The 26,275-nt window shown below is 37.7% G+C and overlaps 2 protein-coding genes across 4 annotated transcripts in view; one reads left to right on the top strand and one right to left on the bottom strand.

The window, feature by feature from the left end:
• Window positions 1-2,289: 2,289 nt before the first annotated feature.
• On the bottom strand, window positions 2,290-16,230 carry LOC140954090 (UMP-CMP kinase-like). Its single transcript, XM_073403492.1, has 6 exons — window positions 16,036-16,230; window positions 15,294-15,437; window positions 14,604-14,741; window positions 13,739-13,815; window positions 12,935-13,031; window positions 2,290-3,814 (listed from the first exon to the last, which is right to left on the bottom strand). The coding sequence occupies exons 1-6, from the start codon at window positions 16,174-16,176 to the stop codon at window positions 3,770-3,772; spliced, it is 642 nt and encodes a 213-aa protein (XP_073259593.1). The 5' UTR covers window positions 16,177-16,230; the 3' UTR covers window positions 2,290-3,769.
• A 252-nt stretch (window positions 16,231-16,482) lies between these two features.
• LOC140921251 (guanine nucleotide exchange factor subunit RIC1-like) overlaps window positions 16,483-26,275 on the top strand; it is a 57,280-nt gene continuing 47,487 nt past the window's right edge. For 2 of the 3 annotated variants that reach the window (XM_073371235.1, XM_073371234.1), the window contains exons 1-8: window positions 16,483-16,731; window positions 18,740-18,847; window positions 19,387-19,463; window positions 20,394-20,492; window positions 20,940-21,082; window positions 21,771-21,904; window positions 22,939-23,030; window positions 24,957-25,045. In XM_073371235.1, the coding sequence (XP_073227336.1) occupies window positions 16,591-16,731; window positions 18,740-18,847; window positions 19,387-19,463; window positions 20,394-20,492; window positions 20,940-21,082; window positions 21,771-21,904; window positions 22,939-23,030; window positions 24,957-25,045 (883 nt within the window). In that variant the 5' untranslated portion in view covers window positions 16,483-16,590. The remainder of the gene's footprint in view (window positions 16,732-18,739; window positions 18,848-19,386; window positions 19,464-20,393; window positions 20,493-20,939; window positions 21,083-21,770; window positions 21,905-22,938; window positions 23,031-24,956; window positions 25,046-26,275) is intronic. The other variant, XM_073371233.1, reaches the window with a different exon arrangement.

A 26,275-nucleotide genomic window follows, 5' to 3' on the forward strand; every position in this document is an offset into this window, starting at 1 on the left:
ATTTTATTCACTTTAATTATCCTTCTTCTTAGTTTTATATTTTGCTCTTGTGTTTAGTGTAAAATGGAGTTTAAACTGCCCAGTATATCGTCTGTATAAAATGCTGTGTTTGAGTTCTTGTCGAATGAAATCTGCGTACTGATAAATAATGTAAGCTAAAATAAAAATGCAAGCTTATGTATAAATAAACTTATAGTATTTTAATCATCTTCCTTTAAACCTATAACTTCTTGCAGTGCAAGGAATTTATGTAGAACGTCTGTTTTCAAATGCACAAGATTTTCCATTCACTCCGTTACAAAACATGTCAACTAAAAAGAAAGTTTCAGTTTAACTTGCAGGTTTTCGACAAGTACGTACATTCCAATGGAAGGTATGGCTTAAAGAAGTCTTACCCATCACTGAAATAACATTAAAATGGCTTTAGGGTATTACCTTGTTTAAGGAGTTTGAAACCATCTTCTCATTTTCATTGAACTCACTCCGGCACTGACCCGCATTATTTGGTCAATTTCTGGTTGGGCTCGTTGTTTTTGTTAGTGATGACGAGCTGATTTTCCTTTTGCTGTTTGAAACAATGATTTCCCAAGCCTGTAAATAAGTTTTGAGACCTCCAAAACCTTTCAACGTTTCAAATTTTCTTTTTTTTCTGCAACTCAGCCGCAGTTTTCTCATCTTTGTCTCTTTGTTTGTCTTCTTGGTGAGAAGTGACCCGCATTTAGCCTCGCTTTCGCGCAAAAACGAGCACGCGGGAAAACGAAACTCGCCTGTTCAAGGTGCCTACTCGACTTGTCCCCCCCCCCCCAAAAAAAAAGGCACATGTCAATCAATCAAAAAAGTGAGCGGTAGACGTTTCGTGGAAGGTTTGTATCAGGCTCTCTTTTCGTTTCGCCTTGCCCGCCGGAATGTTATTTACAGATCGAAACGAAAATAGAGCCTGATCTCTGGTCACTATCGCTCAAAAATGTTTTGAGTATTTCTCATCAGCAGCTTTCCCCATTGCTGTTATATATGAGACTCTTTACAGCTCCAATGGGGAAAGAAGATTTACTATTGCTCTTTTTCGGAGCCAGTTCTGGAATAACCTTTTGGCATGACAAAAAAGATAAGGGACGATACAGCCTTGCTTTGCTGGTAAAACAGATATCCACTTTACAACTTGCTTTTTTGCAACTTAACGAAAAAAAGAGGTTTTTTAATGAGAGAAGTTAATATAGTCCGGGCTTGAGGGGAATTCAGTCCCTATTTTAAATAAAAATTTAAGCCTATTGCTCTGACCTGAATCCTGACGAGGGTCTTTGCATATTTACCTCCTTTCATTTAACAGATTCTGTACTTTACCTATTGAACTGTTTTGATTTTTATTTTGATCTATTGTGAATCGCGTGACACTAAAAACCAGCACAGTTTTAAACAACCTTTTAGCTTGGTAAGACTGTACAATGCTCAGACCAGTATTAAGCGGGCAACGCTTCACACAAGCACAAGTTTGACTATACTTTTTTTTCTTGTTACAGGAGGATCAGCAATTAAGAAGATATAAAAGTCTTCAAAAGAGGAAAGAAGTTTCCCAAGTAAGTAAAAAAATTCATCGGCTTCAGTTTAAATTTTTTAAAATTTTACCATCCTAAGGTGTTTTCTTGATCAATAACGATTTCTTAAAACATAAGCAAGCGAATATTAACGTTAAAAGCCGACGTTTCGGTATCATCATGACACCATTCTCAAGGCAAAATGAATAAGTAAATAGAAAATAGCAATAGAAATCAAATCTTCGCATTACTTATTCATTTTGCCTTAAGTGGTGTCATGATGATACTGAAACGCCGGCTTTTAACGTTAATATTCGCTTGCTTAAGGTGTTTTCTCTGCGAGAAACGTTTGTGTTTCAAGCCGAAATATATGCATTTCGTATATTCATGTGTAGTTTATGCTTGTTGCTTTTCCTTCTTGTCTTCGTCACAAGGATCAGTTTGTTTTTTTTTTCCCTTTATTTTTCTCACCAACAGGAGCATGAGGACATGCCGTTGTCATGGTAACTGATCCTTTTTCGGATCTTCCGTTTTTTGTTGATGAAGAGTCCATACGAGATCACAAATCCGTTTTTGGATTCTCCCCAAAAAACGCACCCCTAGAAAATCTAACCATTTGTAGATGTGCAGTGTTCGTACAGATTTTGGGATCCAATATTCAAGACTTTTTCCAGACTTTTTACCAAAACAATACTTTACTTCCTTTTCCCAGAGTCAAGGTTACAAAATAAGTAATCAATAGAGACCTTAAAAGACCAGGGAATAAAGCTTTTTTCATGATGCGCTGCAGACGTACAGGCGAGATTGAGTAAGATTTTACCAAAACGAAAAAATATTCCACTTATATAGCACTCACTATAGCTTTGAAAAAAAAATTCAAGACATTTTACCATTTTTCTAGACTTTTTCCAGGTCTGGAAAATTGCTGGGCAAATTTCAAGATTTTTCCAAGAATTCAAGACTCTGTACGAACCCTAGATGCCACAACAAAGGTAGCACATTCTCCTCAGTTATAAGACCCTGAGTGTTGATCCGGTCGGGGTTTGAACCCGCGACCTCCTGCACCGTAGACAAGCACTTATCTAATTGAGCTAACCGGGCGGTGATTAAGATCTAGTGAAAACCAGATTGTCCGGGTCAGAAGCAGAAGCGGAACGATAAACCAATCACAATGCAAATTCCCACGCTTTGCTATTGGTTTAGTTATTCCGCGTCTACTTGCGACTTCGACAATCTAGTTTTCACTAGATCGTAAACGACTGAGTCATAAGCGGAATCAGAACGCTGTTTTCACTAAATCGTTAAGTCCTGAGCTTCTTCCAGTATATGTTCCACCTATCCTTATAGTCTCTTTCCAATACGAAGTAGCAAACAGTTTGATTGTTATCACTTGGATTGGGGATGGGTTTCTTAGATACCATGCACGGCTATTCGTTTCCGGTCACGTGGACAGGGCGAATGTGTCCAAAGAAATGCTTTGACCAAGAAGGCCAGGGAAACCCGTGCGGAAAAAGAAGGGTTAATTTCTGTTGGCCAGAACCTCTTTAGAACCTCTAATTTGATAGGTTCTTGTTGGCCCGAAGCTCTATTGTTTCAAAGTTAGGGTTGATTGTTAGTTGTGTTTGGGTTAGGGCTACCTATTTTTTTTCTAAACCAATCCTGTGAGCCGTTCTTAGAGCTTCCGGCCCACACGTTAATTTAAGGAAGTTCGCGCCTATTGTCACCCAATTTATCATGATCTCAAAATTGCGGTAAACGTGATTATCTCGCCTTTATATCGCTGGTGTACACAGCAGAGCTATAAAGAGCCTACACCACAGGCAAACACCAGCGGTGAATATGGCCAACTTTGGAATATTAGTGAATATTATTGCAAGCAGCTTTCCCTAGTGATTTAAATAACCCGATAAATCAACCCTTTTCATAAAAAGTTCAACTTTTCCTGTTTGAAAAACAAATCCCCAAAAGGAATAAAATAGCAACTCTCCTATGAAGCTGCCACGACCTTTGCTCGTTACAATTGCTCTACCCGGAAATAACATTGGCTGACACCCTAAATAACATCTCCGTAGGAAACAAACTGTTTCTCTAACCTTGAGAAGCTTTGACAAGCATGATCTGTTGCAGCCCGGTGCATGTATATTGCTAAATAATTATGAAGATAAAATTTCAAAAAAATTTCTAAAAAGTGAAAAAGTACATTGTAAATTGTGACATGAGCTAATGGGACAGCTTTTTCAATCACCGAGGCTTGTGAGGGCATTTTGAACTTCTTCAAATACCTGATAAAATAAACAGAACCAGAAGATGAGTAGTTTGCCAGTAATTGACCACTACAGAAAATGCCATAACATACCATAATGCTCTTTGTTTGTCACCCCAAAATTTTGCATAAGCATTGTGTACAGTTTCTCTTGAAGCCATTTTAACTCCCAAGAGAAACTGCAGACAATGCTCATGCAAAATTTTGGAGTGACAAACAAAGAGCATTATGGCATGTTATGGTATTTTCTGTAGTGGTCAATAATGACAAAAGGTGGTACACTGTTAAACTCTTGGTTTCACTGGAGATTCCAAGGTGAAGCTTCCCTTATGAAAAAAATGACATAGAAACTCCAGGGGAGGGTAGGGTATTGGGGGTACTCACTTCTATTATTATGGCATACTGGGATGTACCGCTGTACAGGGTATGGTTTTGGACCTCTCTGCCTTAAACAGGGAAAAGGGATAGGAAGGGATTTCAATGAGATTGAAGACAGTATAATATGCATACCCAATGCATACCCATTGTCCTGACACAGGGAACTAAGTTATTGGAGGAAACCACAACTGCCAGGACAATAGGCATGCTGAATAATGACAGTATCCGACGTCAACTGCCACCAGCGGAAGTGGGAGGGGCGATACTTTGAAGTCACTTCCACAGAACTCTGTTGAAATCGCCAAGAGGCGGGCAAAAACCCAGCAAATCTAAGCAAGGGCCACAAGGTATCATGCCAACATAACGGAATTTAAGAGCAGTTGTCTGTAAGATTCGAGCTATATTAAAAAGGCGCTGCCACACTATCTCACCGAATTGGCTAAAAATTGGCATGTAGACTTGATTTGAGGTCTTTAATAAGGAATAGGTAACTTTAGGTTCTAATTCCTCCTACTTCGGAAATTATCGACATGGCCGGTTTTTGGGTGCCTCGGACCGGCGCCATATTGGTTAATAGAAGCTGCTTTTGAGCCTTCGACTACAACCCTGTCTTCAAAGCTAATCTTCCTTTGCCAATACAGATTGAAAGAACAATCCCTCTTTATTGTATTTTTAGAAACTACTTCGAAATTGATAACGTTTTCGCAACGATCGATTAAACTTTTGGTGGGTATACTTTTTGAATTTTTTACACCCGCAAAATTAACAGAATTTTAAAGGCGTATATCTCTTTTGCCACATCGCATTGAAGCTTGCCAATCTGCCTGAATACTCACTGTTTGTAGTTAAATCGAGTTCATTAATAAAAAAATTGGGCAAATTTAACGGAGCAGAAACAAAAGTCATGAATGGAAGACTGTCCTAGCGACTTTGTCAATAATCTGTACACCGAATACTCGCCAGGTGTTGCCAAAATTACAATCGATAATAGAGTTTCTGTCATTAAATCTGAGTGATCTGTGTAATAAAATTAGCCTCTGTAATATAATCGATAACTCTGCTGCGAAAAACAGTATAAAAAAAGGCAGATTGTATAAGGAAAAGGAAAATAAATTTGTTATGTTTATGCTATGACGCGTAAACAAAATTCAACCATCACAGTCGAACAGGAATTTTCCTGATTTTCCTCCAGTTCCTTTACCGAAACCAGAGCTTTTAAAATTAACCATAGTAATGAAAATTGAGATGTATTACCTTACTCGACGACAAAGTTGCCAGTTTCCACCTTGATCGAAAAAAAGTAATATTTTCCCACGCATATCGCGGGTCGTCACGTTCCTTGCCTGGCGTTACAACTCACGTGAAACCGCCTGGTTTCAAACAACTGAACTGAAGAATCCGTGAAAATCTTAGCCAGGCAATAAATAATGGAAGTTGATATAAGTTATCATTATTAGTGAGCGAGGATCGATGCGATGATAGTTCCAGCTACATGTATTTACAGCGTTTGAAGATTCACTCAAAACTCATGAGACATGAACCCTTGAAATAAACATCATTACTTCCGGTTTTAAAAATTGGGCGTTGGCAAAGTAATGAATAGACTCATTCTACCTTGTACACCGTTAACAACGGTTCCGTGTACAATTTTCAGGTATTTTGTCTCAATCACGAAGCCCGTTTTGAGGAGATTCTTGATAAACAGAAAAATTGGTTTGGAAGGGGTTAAGAAGAATGAGGGATGAGCCCGGGACAACAAAAACCACAGTCACCCCACCGAAGGGCTTTATAACTGTGCGCAAATGCCTCACCCTAGGGACAATTCCAGATTTTTGTTTCCTTGAAAAAGCTTAAAATCGCTAGACAATGCATGGACAACACAAGACACAGTCCTAATTAAAAATAAAGTAAACAGCAAAGAAAATTCAGTTAGAGACCAGAGTGTTTATCCGATATCGCGAACAATAAGGAGTGATTGAAGATGTGTCTGCAGTTTAAGGTAAAATCATTTACCATGCTCACGGACCATTCGACAACATAAGTGTACCGATTGACGTAATATCAGTGGTAAAATCGAACGCTTTTTACTGTAGGACGATGACGTCATCATACAAAAGGCGTCTTCACTCTGGCATCCAGAATTTCAAACAGTCAAAACCTAATTTTCTCTGCTCGTCAACTGAAAAACGCCTCTGAGGGCAAGTAGTGGTAATGTGCTTGTTAGTAAGACGTCCAACATAAGGAGACATTCATAATCAACTCGGTTAATGCATTGATAAAGGGAAACTTTCTCCTTTACCCTTAGGGACAGAGTTCAAAAGCACAAAAGATTTTTAGTTCAGCTCTAGCATGTGTTGTCTAGCGATTTGCCTTGAGCTTCTCTAAATTTTCCAGATCAAACAAGCTGTGCCCATCGTACATAATCTTGTCTGGGCTCCCTTGAAAAATTGCACTTCATCAGATGCCTTCAAGTTCATCCTCCGCCGCGACAACTTCGTGATCTATTTTAATGGGTGGTTTTCTGGAACTATCCTATGGCTTGTCCTTTCTGGTCGTCACTATATTAGCGGACATGTTTCAATTTCTCTCCAGCAAAAGTCTCTATCAGGAGCGTAGCCAGGACTTTCCAGGTGTGCGGAAAATTTCCAAAACTTACCCTAACATCTTACTCAGTTCTCTCGCAACGTTTCCCCACTACATTTGCTAATTCTGTTAACTAGGTGAGGTTATGCGTGGATGAAATGGCACTTGCAATCGGTGAGAAAATTAGGTTAGACACTTCACCCTCAAGGACGACTCTCACGTTTTGCTGACACTTTCTACCTTAGAAGAGATAAGTGAAGCTTTGCCTTCCCCACTCCGTGTAAAAAAATGTCGTTCGGCTGTTCAAACTACTTTTGGAAAACAACAAACTTCCCAACTTTAATTTTCAATAAAGGTATAAGGGTAGGAATCCAAATTGTTTTGGAGTATTTCACTGATTTTAACACGATGATTGTACAGTAGTGTCTAGTGAGTACGGAGGCTAATGCCCCATCGTAAAAATCTGAAATTGAAAACAAAAATGTTGTATAACCGAGTAGTACACAATTTTAGTTATTTTATTGAGTTGTGAAAAATCACAGATTTGTTTCTTCTTGAATGTGTTATACTCTCATCCATTCAGTCTTTCCGATATGCCCGTCGGATAGCGGAAGTTACCGTAAATGATCGATTACCTGAAAAGAAGCTACCATCCTAACTTTCCACCTTCGGGTCTTTTCCCTAGCCATAATTTTTTTCCCTCAAGGAATTTTTCTCTGTTTTACATAATAATTGGTCTTGCATTCAGCTTATCGATTTTTAGAGCCTAGTCCTATGCCGTATTCTGATGCGATCTACTTTATGTAGCTTTCCCCCATCTAACAGCTCCTTACTGAACAAAAACGGCTTTAATTGAGTCTATTCAAAGAACTAGCCAATATTTTTCCAGCGGTAAGCACAATGTTCCTAATTCCCCCTAGTCCCCTTCTTAGACGCTTTCATGTGCATCAGGTGTTAAATTTTCTTTTCATAAGCTATAATGCTCATAATCGCGCATTCTGATGTCATTTATGCTTAAAAAATTAAAAATTAGTTTATCGAAGAAAGAGTGAATTAAAGGTGTCATGAGGCGTTTGTGATTTCATGAACTATTTGACGCGGTCCTTTTCTTACGGCTTATGTCCGTTGGTGAAATTGCTACTTGGGTTTTCTTGTATTGAAAAGGGCTGGCTCTTTCTAAACGTGGCGTTGTTTATGGAACCTTAGTATTCAGAACAGAATCAGTCGATGGCAAACAACGAAAAGGCTTTTATGTGGTAAGTTACAGTGATGAACCTTGCCTCGAGATGGTCATATTTTTGTACATACCTTCATGCAATTCAGTGTTGGTCTGAAAATTTTTTGTTATGGATGGGGGAAGGGTGGGGGGGGGGGGGGGGAGAGAGATCAGAACATGTACCTCGTGTTGTTTACAAGACATTAAGGTAATGAAAACTGTTAAACAGTCTTCTACAAATCAAAATAGTTGCAAATGCTTACGGGAGGCCCTAACTATATGATGATTAGAAGGGCTATATTTGGAAAGGTGCATGGTCGTGGAGTTAAGGAGATTTGACTAATCAACCAATTTCCCGCTAAACATAAGGGCGTGGCCAGTGGCCCCAAAATTGTGCTCGCTCGCCCCGGGCTAGCTCGACTTTTGGGATACGGTTATGGGGTTATAAACAATGAGTTCATCATCTATATAGCCTACTCGCCCAAAGTGACTGCATTTCGCTTTTCAGAGACCCATCAGTTACTGTATGACCCTCTCCGATCAGATTTTATGTCCGTGGTACTGGTGGTGAGGTCAGTCTACAGGCAGAGTCGTGAAAAACACCGCCACTTGAGCCTTAACGTTCAAAACATTCCTGGCTATCGGGAAAAAAAGAAGGAGCTTTTAAAAATACTAAATAAAATGTCATTTCAAATTTCACTTTGTCACCGTTGGAAAATTATTGTGAATCAGACCGAATGAAAGTTCACTCAAAGAGGGGGAGGGGGGAGGGGGGTTGGTAGTTCTTAACAGTTCCAGTTAGCTAGAAAATTAAAAGTTACGAAAAAATAGTGGGCGAACTGCAGAATACATGCAAGAATGAGAAAGGAAATAGAAAACAACTTCCTGTTCAAATTCGGGTGAAACGTTTAATAGCGTCAAGAAGACTGAACTTGATTGAGGTTGTTCATTTCAGTTCCGTTCCAGCGTGCAGTTCCTTGTCCTCCTAAAAATAGCTTCGTCTCCCACCGATCATTCCATGTCATATTTTGCGGACTTATTATTCAGTAATGACGGTACGATCAGGTAATTTGACTTGATGAGTTCTTTAATTTCATTTCATGTACTAGTTTTATATCTTACGCTGGAAAGATCTGCCAAACAGTGTACATTAGCAAAGGTAGGTTCCTATTTACACGTGTAATTATCGAATACCATACAATTTGCATAAAGCTACAGTGCACGGTTGGTTTTTCTAGCCTTTTGATTAAAATTGACAACGTTTGCGTTATCTTTGCCTAAGAAAATATGTAATTTGTAGCTGTATACAGCGAAATACTACAGAGAAAATTGTAACTGTGCAGTACACGAGCGGCTCCCGATTGGTCTGGGAAATCGAAGAGCGAACTTGAGCTAGTACCGTGTGTAACAAAATTTATAATTTTCATTTTAGCGCATATTTCAAGCTCTTCGCAAGATCAAAATTAAAAGATCATCTGTTTACATTACAAGGGAGGGTTTTTTTAAGCGATAGATAGGGTTTAAGAGGCACGATCAATTTTTAAAGAATTTTCTTTTCAAATATTCACCGAATTTCGTTTTGAAGTTTTAGCGGCCAAGTGGCTGAACCACTGCGCATTCATGCAATCATATTTCTGTTCCGTTGCATTTGCCCAACTATTTTATTCAACAATCTAACTTAGCTATAAACAAACTATGTTTAGTTAAAATGGCTTAGTCTAAATCGATGTGGCATGGGTGATATTGGCCTTCCAATTTCCACCAAATTTGTGTACCTTTTAAGTAGCGAAAAAGTGCTGTGAGAAGTTATAGCCGTTCGTAACTCAGGCTTAACCACTTTCAGATAAGAGTAGGTAAATGAAAGGAGGAAGGATAGTTCTTTGCAACTGTATGAGTCACGATTAAGTTATTTTAATGATAAGGCTAGAATTAATTACTGTATATCTCCGTCAGTTCACCAACATGGCGGCCGCTCGAGGCCTCGTCAAAACTGTCATTCCTGTATCTTTGAAACCAACGAGAATTCGAACCTTAGAATATGCATTCAGTATTTAGGACACCATTCTAAGACTACATGCCAAAAATCAGCCAAATCGATGAGGTACCGTGTCAGGCCGAAGTTCGAATCTTACAGAAAATCACTCTTAACCCACATTCGTCCCTGAGCTGCCCGTAACCACCTGTGCCGATCCATGTCCCTCTACTGCTTGTGATGCAAGAGAGAATGATCTAAGAGAGCGAATCCCCCATACATGACCCTCTTCCCATGAAAATTATTTTCAATCTATTCTTGGTTCTGTGTCATACTGCGCGGTTATTTTAAGAACGCCACCTTATTGGTCGGTTAGAGTGGCGTCATGTAATTTTAAACTTGGCGGGTAATTCATTTCACGGCCGATCACGCACAGCAAGCGATACGACGTGCAAACTTGGTATTACTTTTGTCGATGAGTCAAAAGATTTCTACGTGGAAAAATCTGGCCAGAGTAGCTGCTGAAGCAGCAAAATGGTCCTGGCTTGTGGGAGTTTGCAGGAGAAAGCGGTTCCGACTCAACGAAAATTGCTTAAATTGAGGTCTTTGCTACATCAGTATATAAACAATTAAAACGAAAACTGTCTCTTCTGGCGACATCCACGCACACCTGCGAGCTGTGATACCGTCGTTTGGATTCAACCGTGGACACGTACCGAGATAATAGGTTCAAAGTGGGTTCAAACATGAATGTTTGGCCGCCAAACATTTGAATTTTGAAAGGGCGCTAGACAGATGTAGGCACACTATTCACTATAAAGAATTGTCCGAAACCGGAAACTGTGCATCAAAAGTCTCTGGCATCCAGGTTAGCGACTGTTTAACAGCTTGAAGCATCTGACCTGATTTGTGTTCGCACAGCGAAATATTCATTGCAAGTACTAGACGTTAAGAAGATGTAATGCAGTTTGAAACTCTCAAGAATAAGTCTTAAAAGCAAATGTACTGTTTCTGAACGAAAAATATTCCTGAAAAAAGGGAAAATATATCTTGCACATTTTGCATAAACAATTGAAACCTGCCACTTATTAAAGGTTTCGTGTTTCGTGTGTGATAACCTTTGCCTTTGGCTTTCACAGGGTGTCAGAATTCAATATTCGTTATTTTAAATGAGGCTACCATCCGTTAGAAAATCTCAATCTTTAATCTCGACGTGAAATTTTGACTCCAAGTACTGAAATCCCTCTGTAAATGAAATTCATTCCTGAATTATGGGCGGAACGCGCTGATCAAAAACGTGTCAACAAGAGAAGCCGATTAGTATCGGCTCCTGGCGTTAATTACTGGCTGTCAAACTTCAAATGTTTGGCGGCGGGTCACGGAAACAACAGACAAAAATAACCTTCGCAGCACGCCCGTGAACTTTAAATAGATTTTAAAAAATTATCATGGGGCGCAGGGTACGCTCTCTTAGCTCATTCTCTCTTGTTGTGATGTCATCAGTTTTAATGGTCAAGGACAACTTTGTCTGCTAACTTGTACAGATATCTTTTTAAACCATACCAGAATGAGCACAATTCAGTCAAGGGTACCAGAGCAAAAAGCAAAAAACTATGTAACATTGACCTGAAAATATCAATGAAAATCTTGTTCCACTACCCACATAACTCATCTAATCCTAAGATCCTAAAAGTTTTCCTAAAATCTTTTCTAACCAAAATGAAGCCAACTAAATACCCGGTAAAAGAAAAAAAAAGGAGGCAATAAATGAAAAAAAGAGGGGAGGAGAAATTTTGCTCTGCGCATGCCCGAACTTCCCACACTGATATTTTGCACCTGGATCAGAAGGCCGCGAAGTGTATGACCTGTCAATGGCTTTATGGTAAGGTTTAGCTCTTTACAGCATGACAGTGACCAGAAAACCGCTTGACTAGCTTCAAAACGCGTTTTTGGCAAAATTTCCAGGGGCGAATGGGTTAAAGGAATTTCTTATTTCCCACGTCATGGGCCAATTTTGAACGCATTGAGAATAGTCTGCCTTGCCGGTTTCAAATGTTTCTTGTCTGGCACATTGTGTGTAGGACGTGACAGTTACATATAACCACTGGTAACTGCCACATAAATTGTAAATTGTAAATATCTTATTATCCACTCCCCTCAGGGCTTTTCAGGGATAATTTACAACACTGGTTGGGGGACTTTGCCAGACTGCTTAAGGTGCAGTTTACAAGTACTGAAGGAATGAGTGATGATGCCCCCATACATGAGTGTGAAAGTGAGATAGACCACTACACCGGGCACTACGTGCCCTACTCTTTACGAAGAGTGTGTGGGTTCTTTAACGTCCCACAGATTCATTACATGTGCAAGGGCTTGTGAGACGGGGCCTACGGTTTATCGTCCTTATCCGAGAAGATACTGAGTGTCATTGATCATTTGAAACCAGCAAGGTTAACTGTCTTTAGTCTAGTTTAAACCCCTTTCAGATGACTCACAAAGTCTCACGAATCACTTGCAAACTTTTCCCATGCCCCTTAATCCATAAAAAAGTTGAAGAGAAACAATAGACCTTTTTACTGATTCGGCCGCCATATTGAATTTAGTAGATTTAAGGAGTGTTATGGGATGTCCCAGGGGCACTCGCTCAGTATTTACGTGCGCTTTTCAGGCAAACAGAGAACGTCAATGTATATTTCTCGGTAAAAAGGCGATCATTATTATTTCATCCAAACACCGCACAACAATCCTTTTTTTCTTATTACAATCTTTTTCTAGGAAAAGTTAAAGAAAAATTGGCCAGAAAAGCACGCATAAATACTGATGTTATTATGTCTGATTTCCGATTGTGCTTATGCTCCCTGGTTATCCCATAATACTTGTTAAATCCATTTCTCCTCAACATTGCCGCTGTATGAGTAAAAAGGTCTATTTGCAGTGTAAATTCAAATGCACCAAACCATAATTGTGAAGCTACAGGTGTAACACCTTACCTGTTCTGGTGATTTAATTGCCTGGATCTTTTTCACAAGTCCTAGTTTCTCATAATGTTGGATAATTGGCATAGTTTGTGTTTCATATGTGTGAAACCTATGAAACAAGGGTATATTGATTGGGCAGTTAAAATTAATATTGGGTAATTTAATCAAGCTTTACTTCTACTCAATAAGGAGAGGACAACTCTTGAATAAGTCCTCTGTGAAGTGGAAACAAATCGTTTTGCACCTATTGCAGCATTTAAGTCACCACTTGCTAAGTTAAATACCCATGAAAAGTCACGCAATAAAATAAGGCACGCAGTCCAAATCAACAAACAACAAGACAGCTTAGTAATGAGGACACAGCCCTGTGGCAGGCAATTAGCAACTTTGGGTTACACGCACAAATACATACAGCCTCACTTATTGCCCCACTATCATGGGGTAGGACAATAGTTTTGGCAGATCGAGCCTTTCTGATCTCCTTAGCACTGCATGCGCTGGATCAGACAAGATGAAGGCAAAGGAATAAGATAGCAAGGCACAAACAATGCCAACAGCTCAGGGGAAGCTGCAAGCATGCCATAGAAGCATGAAATGCATTCCTCTAAGCAACACACAAAACCCGAAATGAAGTTCCCTGACACACCAGCCATTTTTGGAACCAAAGAAAGCACACTGCCTAAGGAATACGAATTGCCTTCTGACTGACAATAATCACCAAGAAAAGGAAAATTAAATACAATTCACAAGCAACACTTCGTTAAAACCAAGTGAATAACAAGAGCGAATGCATTGAAAATTCTGTTGGATACATACCTCTTTTTAAGACTCTCAATGTTATCATCAGGCCTCCCACTTGACTCTCCTCTCAGCATTATTCTCTTAATACATTCCTGTTTTCAGGGAGATGTTTAATGATGTATTAACCTTCAACATAAACATTTTCACTTCTGGTAACTATTAAGACACCCTGATGACAATAACAAACACTGTCTTTACGTTTTTCATGGTTAATCACTTTGAAAAAGAAATGGATTACATTCAGTACAGCAGAATTAAGACATTACAGGGTTCATACCATTTTTTGAACAAACAATTCAAGGACTAGTCAAGGACTTTCAAGGACACATTTCCCATTTCTCAAGGATTCCATTCAGTGCAAAAAAAAAAGAGCATTCTAGTCTATGTCTTTTTTAGTTCTTCCACAACATGACCAATTTTATCCTGAAGGTCTTCCTGTGTTTGCTCCTTTTCTAAGGCACTTGAGAATCTGGGCATGGGTGTAGCTTTATTAGGCACCATATGAAGTCTTACATAAAAATTTGCTTTTATGACTGTAATGTCGAAATACATTGTAATCTTATACTGTAAATTTGTCAGTGACTAAATAATATGTGCAAAAATGACCCCGAAACCACACTATGAATAATAATAATAATCGAATTTGGGTACAGCCCAGAAAAGCTCAAAATTTGATTCTATGCGGGAGATTTGGTGACCCATATAGAAGACCAGGAGATTGGTGCTATATCCAGGAGACTTACAGATAATTTGGGAGAGTTCACATATAATATATATGATGATATGGAGTGATATAGTCATGACAGACTTGCACGACATAACAACAGATAACTACATTTTCAACAAAAATACAAATTGATTGTACTGTCAAAGTACATACCTCTTCTGTGCACTCAAAAAATAAAACACACTTCACATCTGCTTTTCCATGCATAACTTTATGCCAACCTTGAAGATTATTTTCATTCCTTGGAAACCCATCTATGAGGAATTTCTTTGTGCTACTTTTGTTCATTGCCTAGCAAAATAACAAAGACCTGATTACCTTAAAAATAGCAAGTTTAGTATTACCATCAACTTTGATGATGGTAAATTAATGCAGAGGTTGTTAAAAAGTCAATCACTCTCTACTCAGGAAGTACAAGTACATAGTCACCAAGATGAGTTCTGGGTTCAAACCACTTACAATTTTATAATTAAAAATGTCTACTGTCAGAGGCTTTACACTGCGTTTTAACAGAGAAGAATATTACTTTGGTAATAATAAAGTTAAGAGTAGGTTATTATAAATTAGAATGAAAATTTAAATATTATGTCAGTAGTTTTCCACCAAGAAGTCAATATTTAGATGTGCTTCTGTTGTCCTTAGAGCTCTTAATATTTGTCATGTCATGGCAAGAAAGCCTACTTTACATACAATGACATACTCTAAAGAAGAAACTCGCTCAAATTCAACTTTTTCATAGCAGAAAAAACAACAGCAACTACTACTATACAACAATAACAACAACAACACAGAGTGAAAACAAAACAAAATACCAAAACAAACATTCAAAACAAAATGTTGTACCTTTTCAATCAAGCTTATTGTGATTTCTACAGGAACAATCTTTCCTTCCTTCATACAAGTTTCAATAAGGTCTCCATTTTCTGAGCCACTAGCTCTTTCCACTCTTAATAATTCCCCTGCTGATAAATGAATGTATCCAAATTCCTACAATAAAATATTGCAACTACTGCATTTAGAATGACAAAGTAGCCCTGACATGTACATACAGACAGATACATAAGACAAGAAACTGGTATTATGAAAAACTACAAAATTAATACAGTGGAACCTTGTTTAGTTTGGTTGTTTAGTTAGACTTAATCTTCAAGGGTAAGAAGAAAAGCTAAGTCCTTAACCGGGGTGTGTACGGATGTAAACAGCCCATTAAGTCAGAAGTTCTACTTTTTGGCATAAGAAGCGCATATAAAAGTGCATCATAAAGCCTTGGATAATATTATAGATACCACTAAGTGTAAATTTTTCGAAAGTGCGGACTGTTTTTAAGCGAAATATTCAAAATATTGTGACAGAGTGGTTTGAAATAAACAACTTTCAATTAGTAGCAACAAAGTTATTTGTTCAAAAAGGTATGCTTTAACGATATTACAGCCAGTATCAAAATCAAACTACGCATTATTATCAAAGACTGAAAACTGTGACGAGAGGAAGTAATTCGATTGCCACGTTTGCATGGTCAGTTGTTAAGCTTCAAATTAAATATTTGTTTGTATTTTAGCTAGAAAGGATGTGTTTTCACCGCTACCTTTACAATCTTCTCACATTGTGTGCCTTTGCCAGCTCCAGGTCCACCCAAAACAAAGATAACAATTGGCCTGACTACTGAAGACATGACTCTTTGCGCTGGATAATTGATCCTTCCGAAAACAAATGATAAATGAAACATGTAATGACCAAAGTTCGAGTGAAATGTAATTTAAACGCTTCGAAAGCGCGAAGATTTTTACCTCGATGAGTATAGTCCGCTGTCCATTCGAATCGTAAAGCTTTAATTACTCATTAGGGAGGACCAGCAATGTACGTTTTTGTTCTTGGAAGAAGGACAACTTTTTCTAATGAATTGGGACTATAACTTTTCCACTATAAGGAAATTTTCCTTTAAAGATGATTTCTGTAGCGATTTGAGGAGATTATTTGCGCTTCACTTCTGTTTAATGCTTTGGAAACAAGACACCTTCCCACCCCCGTTCAGTAACTCAGTTTTGCTATTCGAAAACGAGTCTACATCAACAACATGGCGGATCGGCGGTACTCTCTGTGAAATCTCCGCTGAAATATTAAATTGCAACAATTGGTTGACATGTACTTTCCAATCGGCTGGCCAAAGTATTTCAGCTCAAAGGATGTCCACTGTGGAGAATTAAAATCGCTAAAATACAACAGAGATCGTTCGCTATTGGCCGTTGTTTCTGATCACAGTGTCTGCATATGGAATAACCGGGTAAATATGAAGCTTAACATTTATGTTCATGTGATATCAAAGTACATTGTAGTGGTATTTTTTGCTCTCCGTCCATTTTAACATTCCTTTTAGTTAAATCCTTGCTTTAGTCTTTATTATACACATACAAATTCCAAGCCAAACTACCTGCCTCATATATATAATAACTGGACACAGCTGGGGCAGGTCAGCACGTACAGAAATGTCTTGTCTTGTCAGAATCTTAGTTTTATAATTTTCTCAAACCTTATCTTTGAAATATGACAAAAACCGTCAGTCAATTTGATGACAATTATCTGCTTTGTTGTCGCATATAGCTTTATGTTGACAAACACGAGACAATAAAACTTAAGCTTACATGTACCAGGAGTGTGAAGCTAAAATTTGATATTAAAAAGTTGAAAATGCCTTACTTTAATAGCGTTTTGCTTGGAATGAAGAATGCTGATTAACATTGGGCTTCTCTTGATCCCTATAAAGACTATCATTCACTCTACTTTTTAAAGTCTTAAAAGTCTGTTATGTTTCAACTTACTCTTCATAACTGATCATGTGATGCATTTTATGTCCCACACTACTGTCTATCAAGCTCTAAACGTCAAGTAGCAAAGATTCAGCTATTTCCCTGTCATGTTGTGCACTTTTTATTGGGTTTATATAAATGTTACAGTTCAGCCTCGTTTTCATGCTGCAGGAGCGAGGGCCTAGACAAAAAACCCGCTTAATAACAGATATCATAACATTTGGAGTGCGGCAACAGCACAATTCTTAATCAGGAAGGGAAGATGAAGATTTTAATCCATGTTGCCTGCTTCTACTCAAAATGTTTAGCGAAAATGAAAAATGAGCGCCCTGCGTGACAGTGCTTCCTGACTAAGCTGAACCAGTTGTATATTTTAAGTTTACTCTCATTTATAATTCTTTTTTATTTTGTCCATATTGGCTGAAAATTTTTCGTTAGAATATTGAGTGTAATTTGTAAGATAAATTTCGATACAAATTTATCCATCCAAAGCCACATAAATAATGCACAGTTTTATGTTCCGGAAACTAAAAACTTTGTCAATGTTAACTGCTAAAACACATTGAAATTTAAGCGGCGATTAAAAATGATAACTGCGATAAAAATCAATTGATATCGATAATTATCGATTAGCAACAGCTTTTTTCTTTGCCAGTTCTTATTGATTTTTAATTTAATCAATTGATTTAATCAATAGTTATCGGTATTGATTACTATCAATTATTGACTTTATTGATCACACTAGTTGTGCACCAGCCAGACTTAAAATAGGAGACCAGTCATCTCGATACTTAAGCAGTGAAACTGCCCAACAATTTCAGCTTGATCACTTAAAGTTTAGTTTAAAAGTGCATGAACAATTTCAAGAAAAACATATGGCATGAAAATTCCCATATTAAACCAAATATGTGAGATGACTTGTACTTGTTTACATGTTAAATTGTTATCAAAACAACAAGTAAGCATAAAATATGGTTTCCCAGAAAAGAAATAAAAACACTTAAAATGTAACAACTATTTTATGTTGCAATGTTACATGACAAGTCAAGCAGAAATAATCCATATGGCTGCCCAACTGTCCCTATTGAATTTGACGGCACACACAACATCTCATGGCTTTTTGAACAGTCTAAGGTTGAGTTTTCTTTTCCTCAAAATTGCCTTAACCTTTTAAGTCCCGAGAGTGACCAAAATCAGTTTTCTTCTATAACAATATCAAAACAAGCTATGATTTAAGTATATGTTGTAGTTCAATTTATCATTGGTTGAAATTTTATTTTCCTTTGTTTTGGGGTATGGTAATGTACATGTATGATAATGAGTTTAAAACAAAGGAAAATAATTTTTAAATCTAAACCAAGAATGAAATTAAACAAAACATACATTCAACCTTCAATTTCGTAGAATAAGTTCTGATCTGTTGTTTATATGGTGCATGTACTCTTCATTTTCATGATGTCCTGTTATTTGCTTTCACATTTCCAGCCAAGAGTATTGATAGTAGCTTATCGACGCTCATATGATGCCATTAAAGATGTTGGAAGAAATGTTACTGTTGCTTGGAAACCGGACTCAGCTGCTTTAGCAGTGACTGTAAGTACTTGATTATAAAGCAAACTACCCGGAGTTGATTTTGAAGGAGTATTGATGAAAGCTTGAATGTGGATTGTTTTAGTAATCAAAAATCAATAAAAAACTCAATGACGAAAAACAAATCAACCTTGACTGTAGATTAGGAAAAGCTGGATTTACCTGTAATGGAGGTTTTAAAAATGTGTACAGAATGTATAGTATGCATAAAACAATTGTTATGGTTTTCGTAATAGACCTACAGCTGTAGGTACTGGTATACAGGCAGAATTAGTAGACTCTCAACTCATCTCCACCAGCAGAACAAAAATAACCATAGTGAGTGGATCAAATAGATCAAATGGTCATGTGCAGCTGTACTTTTATTGCACACTTAAACCTGACATGATCAGTCGTGAACAAATAGTGTTGCAGTCTGCTCACTGAGGCTTGTAGTAACAACCGCCTGTCAGAATAATATTGAAATCTTATAACTTGATGAGGCATTGAAATCAGGTCATAATAATATTATTTATCAATTATTATACCAACTTTTTTTTCAGACATCAGAGGGTAAAATTGTGTTTTTAGAGTTGCAAAGAACCAATGGAGTGCAACTATATGTGCCAAGATTCTCCAGGTGATATTGCACTAATTATGAAATTATTATCAAATACTATTGGACGAAAAGTGTTATCTGAAAAATTATACAGATGAAGGAATTATATAAATATTCAAATACTTTCTTTAAAAAATGCTTACCTCAATCAATGTCAATTTCTGACCATCATTTTCCTGTTCCATCAAAATGTAAAGGGATGTTTAGTTGATTGCGTATTATTGTTTATTTTAATGTATAGCATTTGTCACCCATCTAGTTGCGCTTTTGCTGTTTCTTTTTAGGCAGTAGCTTGGCTTTGAGCATATTATCTTCAGTTCTTTGCAAAACCTGTGAAATTTCCCACCATTTTCTCCCAGCTGTACCAGAGCAGCTGGGGTAGCTTACGATAATAATAATCCAGCACTATTGATGTCACTTTATTGGATAACCAATGCAATATCACAATTTAAGATCTTCAAACTTGGTCAATGCTGGCTGGTTATTAGCCAGAGGATTCATACCAATCAAAACCGAGACATTTTGAATAAATATTTTAATATTTATTCAAAAATAAATATTAATAATTATGAAATTATCTCACAATGGGCACTTTTTGTGTGTTTTAAACTTCAAAGTGAGAATGTTCCACTCTATGATGTCAAACAATTCCATGCTATATAGTACCATGAGAGCCCTTGAGAGTTGTAAGCTTACCACCCTAAAACCCCTGTCACTTGATTTACAATGTCCTGTTTCCTCTGATTACTGCATTGTACAAAGTCATACATGTATTTGCATGTGCAGTGTAAAGCAATTCTATACAATGTAAACCCTTTTTTAAACAAAATCAGGTCAGTGACTAAAGTAGGTAATCAACAAAGTCAGCTTTGGATGTATCAAACATAAGCCTCCAGTCTCCTCATGAAAACAGTGTGATATTTTTTTTTGTTTCAATACTTGTTTTTATAGTCACTCCCAGAGAAACGCATCTCACTCTTCTCAAGCTGGGGTACCCGCTTTGAAACTTGTAGAAATTGGTATTGTTCCTATCTCAGGAGGCATAACAAGGTAATAATTTTATTAATTATTAGCCGCCATAAAACCACAGTCATATGTGATATTAAGCATCACTTGTTATGTTTCACTCTGTTGTACATGCACAACATAGTTCAGACTTATCTTCCTGTTAAAACCTTATGGTTTCAATCTAGTTAGATTCTTTCTTTCTCTACTAAACCCCAATATATTATTATTTATAATAATTATTTTGAATAAATCTTGTCAATTTCTTTTGTTTCCCAACCCTAGTTACATTAAATTTTCTCATAGTCATGAATAGTATTAAGGGTTAGAATCGAAGATGTAAAGAAAATAAATAAAGAATCATCACCTTCACCTTCAACTAATCCTCCCCAATAAATTCTATACAATTTACATGTAACATTATAAATATAAATATTTATTTTATTACTTTCTTCGTCAATCTTTGTTGGTTATTTCTTCTTAATTTCTTAGTGTGGCACCAAGACATAATGAATTATTTGTCTCAACTGGAAGTGGTTTACTTCAGCGTATCAACTGGCATGGATTATTAGAGGGACATATGACCATGTCCATACACTCAATACCATTCACAACTGACTTGGAAAATGCCAGAGGTATTTCTTACTGATTAATGTAAGCTGCCGCCTTCGTCAGGGGCCTGTTGGATAAATCTAAGGTCACATGTGAAACTGCTAATGTCTGAGCATTTATTAAAAGCAAAAGTGCTAATTTTCATGGAGTAAATTTGAGTGTGTATGCTACCATAAAAGGTTTTATTTGCTGTATGTGAAGAGATGCCACTGAATTCTCATTTGTATGCTTTGATAGACTGACAGTGTGCTATTAGAAACTAGTAGAACCCTTGTTTTTACGTATTAGTATAAGATAAATAAATAGTGTAACTCCAAAAAATTTTTTTGGTTACTTTTTACACTGTGGTTACTTAGGCTAAATAATGTAAATAAGTGTCTAAGCCATTTTCACACTGGTCAGTCTTTGTATCTAAGCATTGTTGTACGTGTATTGTAAGGAGAAAAGGGTCATCTGCTCGAAACACTAATGAAAAGATGAAGAGATCTGTGTATTGATATGGAAGGCCGCCATATTCAATACAAATGTTTGTAATGCATATATTAAAGGGAACCTCCCTGGAAAAGCTCAGCAGAGCTTGTAGAGATCTCCTGCCAATAGATTAATATGATACATGTGATACATTAGTAATTAAGTGGCAAATAAATAAAAAATATTGAATTGATTGATTGTCCACTGTTGTAACTGTGTTGACTGTGTATTTCTTTTCAGCTTTTCCTTTAAAAACAGAAGGTGTAAGTTTCCGTGCCATGGATTACAGTCCCTTGCTAGGGGGATTTGCTGTAGTGTTGGCTGATGGCAGAGGAGGATTTTTATCTGCTGAAACAGCCATCTTTGATTGCTCTGTAAGTTAAATTGTCATGAATTTTGTGTACTATAATATACAAGTGAACTTCCATGAAGTCAGATGTAGGCCACCTATTAAGCCATCACCCTTACCACCCTTACTTGCCACCTTTGTTGTCACATGTTTTTAAGTGATATTTCTGCTAAAGATTATGCTAATTTATGACAAACATCCATTCAGCTACCAATCTGCATTAGGTGACAACTTGCCAATACCCCAAAGGGTGGCTGCTTAATAAAGGATTGTCAACTTTACCCCCCAAAATTGACCCTTAATAAAGGTCAAAATTAACCCTTACATGTACCATTTTCCCTTTCTATTTATAAAGATTTAGTTCATTTGCTTTTTTGTGATCAAGGTTTTAATTAGCCAGAAGCCAGTGTCCAGCCGCCCTATAACCTGCGATCAGGCGATTTTTTTTCCTTTGGCAAAAAAAAAAAAAAAAAAAAAAGCCTGATCGCAGGTTAGCAGTCCTATTGACGCCCATTTTTGGAAGAAAGACAAGGAAAATTCACTTAACCTCTTATGGGAAAACATGCCCTCTGGACAGTGTCTGGGTGAAAGCCTGTTTGTGATGCATTGTTCTTATGTACATGTACAGCTGTAAGACCCTTAATGCTATGGTCAATAATTATTGTTCTGTCAGCAACCATGGAAAATGTAAAGTTTTAGTGGCTGCTTATAGGAAGTGGTTGCCCAAAGGCGGTTTTTTCTGTGAAGAAGTCCCAACACATCGACCTTTTGAAAGAGAATTCATTGCTTGCACAGGGTGTTTCAAAAGTTTGTGCCCTTGAATTTAACAGAAAGAACAATCTTTCTGAACTGAATGGGACAGGAAGGCTTGTAGTCTCAAGTAACTTAAACTGTATAATGAAATGATCACAGCTGTTAAAATTGTCTATAATTTACTGTGCAGTCTTGAAGGTGGTGTTTTAATTACTTGCACTAGCTTTAGGGAAACATTAAAGATGGCAAACTCTTTGAGTTCTTTGCTCTACAACTTAGTCATTTTTTGTTATTGTTTACTTGTAGGAGATTATTGGTTTGTGGGCCAGAGATTTAAGCTCAGCAACCTGTGTCACAATCAACCACAGATACAGGCTAATTGCATTTGGATGCACAAAGTGAGTTAATAGGGACTTTTAGCATCCACGACGGCTACAGCTCGACGTCATTTTTATAATGAGTTAGCGTTTTACAAACTTTATTGCGTTTATTTCAATTCGCTGAAAATGTCTAACGTAGGCAAATTTCCCTGGAGTTGATTTCTTGGGGACAGCAGTCAAGTTTAGAAAGAGAAAGAAACTGTCGTCGTCGCTTGTTTACGTCCTCCATAAAACTTGAAATTAGGCATTTTCTCGTCGTAGTAGAGCGCCCCAGAGAGCTCGCTCGCAGGCTATGGCTAGTGGCCGTGTGACAAACCTTTGAAACTTTGAAACGAAATTTGACTACAACTACCACAATTCATTTCGTTTTTGCTTTCTTATTTTTAAAAAATTGTCATTCCCGCTGAGGTTTAAAAAACAATATAGCCCTAATAGGCCTTTTCCGAGTTCCCCCGGGCCTCTGTTTCAAAACGAGGGTAGGTGCTCAGCCTTTGATATGGAAATCATTTTTCATTCTCATGCAAATAACACTCATTTTTACAAGAAAGGTTGTGCACCTAGCCTCATTTTGAAAGTGAGAGTTTTTGGAACTCGGAAGTGGCCTATTTTCAAAAGAAAACAACGAACTGATGGATTCTGGTAGTTGTACTTAAATGACGTCATCCTGCAATTGTCCTATTGAATGGTTAGATCCATTGAAATAACTTAGACTTGTATTTTAGACAATATTTTTATTTCATTGAACAGAGTGCGTGCTAAATGTTTAGGTGGATTTAATTATTTTTTTCTAAGTTTGAGTTCAATAATCCCCACCCTCTTTTGATTTACTGTACAAGTGTATGCACCTTCTTAATGTGGACATCTCTATCGAGGCTGTAAAGTACAAAATTACAATCTACCTTCATACACAATGTGCTTACTTGTATTAATCCTTGAATAACAATGAACAATCGTGTAATAACATTTTAATTGACAGTGCGCTTGGTTTGTTTGGCCTCGTTCTTAAAGGAACTGAATGGCACGTAATTTTCAGCTTCTGTATCCTGAATCTCTCTGTATTCAGTACAGTTTATAACTATATTTTTCTTAAAATTATTGCCTTAGCTCTGTATATTGCACTACGATTGGTTTCGAGTTCTGCTTTGGCTTGTTATTCGGAAATTCTGTTTTTTACTAACCCCAAGTGATGGACTACAGTTGTAGTTAGCGGAATTGAAATACTGTTTACACTAGGTCATAACGCCTTGCACCTCTAATTAAGACCTTGAAGGTAATTTTAAAGTCGTGCAACTGCTGTTATAAACTGGCTCGAATGTAGCACGACTTAGTTTCCAAGGTCGACTTCAGTTCAGTTGAACAAAATAGCTGTTGTCGAATATATTTACAATGCCAGTTAAGTCAGTTGAGTTTTGCACGGCGGTAGTACGACTATTGAAACCTCATCTTGTTTAAGTGGAATTAAATAGGATCAAATGAATTCGGCACGGCAGTAGCAGGACTTTTGAAACCAAGTCGTGCGTGCTTAATTCGAATTAAGTTCGGCATGGCAGTAGCAGGACTCTTGAAAACCAAGTGGTGCTTAATTCGAATTAAATTGGATCAATTGAGTTGGGCACGGAAGTAGCAGGACCTTTGAAAACCAAGTCGTACTTAATTCGAATTAAACTCGATCAATTGAATTCGGCACGGAAGTAGCAGGACTTTTGAAACCAAGTTGTGCTTAATTCGAATTAAATTGGATCAACTGAGTTCAGCACGGCGGTAGCACGACGTTTGACTGCGTCCGATTCCGCCACCGGTGACAACTAGTCTTTCATGTAATTAGGAGCGCATCTTTAACATGACTGTTTGTCCCCTTTAAAGAAGTTCGGTTGCATTTGCTCGTGCGCCTTTTTTTACCATTCAATGTAATATCATATTACTTAGCCTTTTGTTTTCTTGCAGTGGTGAATGTCTAGTGTACGGTTTTGACGATTTAACGGGAGCTTTGCAGCTGTCTCACAAGCTTGTCTTATCAAGCAAAGACTATCCGGGTATCCTTTACACAACAATGAATTGTCACGTATGTACAACACTGTACATGTTTGTTCTCAGATAATCTTGGCTTGAAATAACTAACCACTATCGCCTTGTGGAATCCTTAATCCTGGGCGTTGAAATCCGGAATTCAGCTCAAGGATTCCGGAATCACGCTTATGATTGTAATCCAGAATCCACGTTCCACTGATAAGGAATCTAGAATCCAGTAATTTAAGTCCAGAATCCACAGCGTGGAATCCAGAAACCAAGACTGTCTTGGCATTGGGCGACCGGTTGGCGCCGGAGTTGTCCCTTTCGTAAACGGTCGCTGCCATTTGTAAGGCACTTAGAAAATTCTTGACCTGCTATTGAGAGTGTTTCTATTAAAAAGAAAGAAAATCACAACCCGGGGTCGAACCCGGACATCGAACCCGGGCCTTTCGTCATCCTCTCTCTCTTACCACAACACTGCTACACCGACCCGCCAAAATTCCGAAAATGTAAGTACATAAAGTAACAAACTTTTGGATCATTATACATTTCTGGGAAACTGTCTACCTACCCTTCCCCTAAACCAGCATTAACACTTAGTTGTTACTTAGGGCAAAATGTTGGCTTAGGGGAGGGGTAGGTGGGCAGTTTCACCGAAACGTATTTATGATCCAAAGTTTTTCTTAACTGATGCAGCAATAACAGGTGACCGTAGCCGTTTCCATAACATTTAACGTAATTCAACTTCGGCCTAGCCTGCTTAACTGGCAGGATTGTTGTATCCGGATTTATTTTTCCTAACAGCTACGCAGGCTAACTCGGACATCGTTTTTTCTTAGACTATTTATAAACGTATTGTTTTCCTTATGACTAAAAGCTTTGTTACTAATGGCGGCATCGACTGATAAAAATGGCAAGGACCGTTCACGAAAGGGAAATAGGCATAAGCCGGTCGGTCGCGTTGCCGGTCGCGTTGTCAACTTATCTTAGCTCGGACAACACACGTTGTTAGTCGGTCAAATATTGTTAACTACTGACTTAAAAAGAGACTTTACGAACGTACAATGCAGAAAAATGCGAAACGATTATCCTTACATGTATACACTGAACTGCACATGAATTGTATATCATTATCACTCAGCAAGAACGAAATAACTTCGTAGGGGACAATATGGAACCGACTAACTAGCCCGCGGAAAACCGGTAAGAAGAAAAAGTTTTACCATCGAGCGGATTAGAAGTTAATGGAAAAG

Source organism: Porites lutea, chromosome 12 (genome assembly GCF_958299795.1).
Source record: "Porites lutea chromosome 12, jaPorLute2.1, whole genome shotgun sequence".
Lineage (NCBI taxonomy): Eukaryota > Metazoa > Cnidaria > Anthozoa > Scleractinia > Poritidae > Porites > Porites lutea.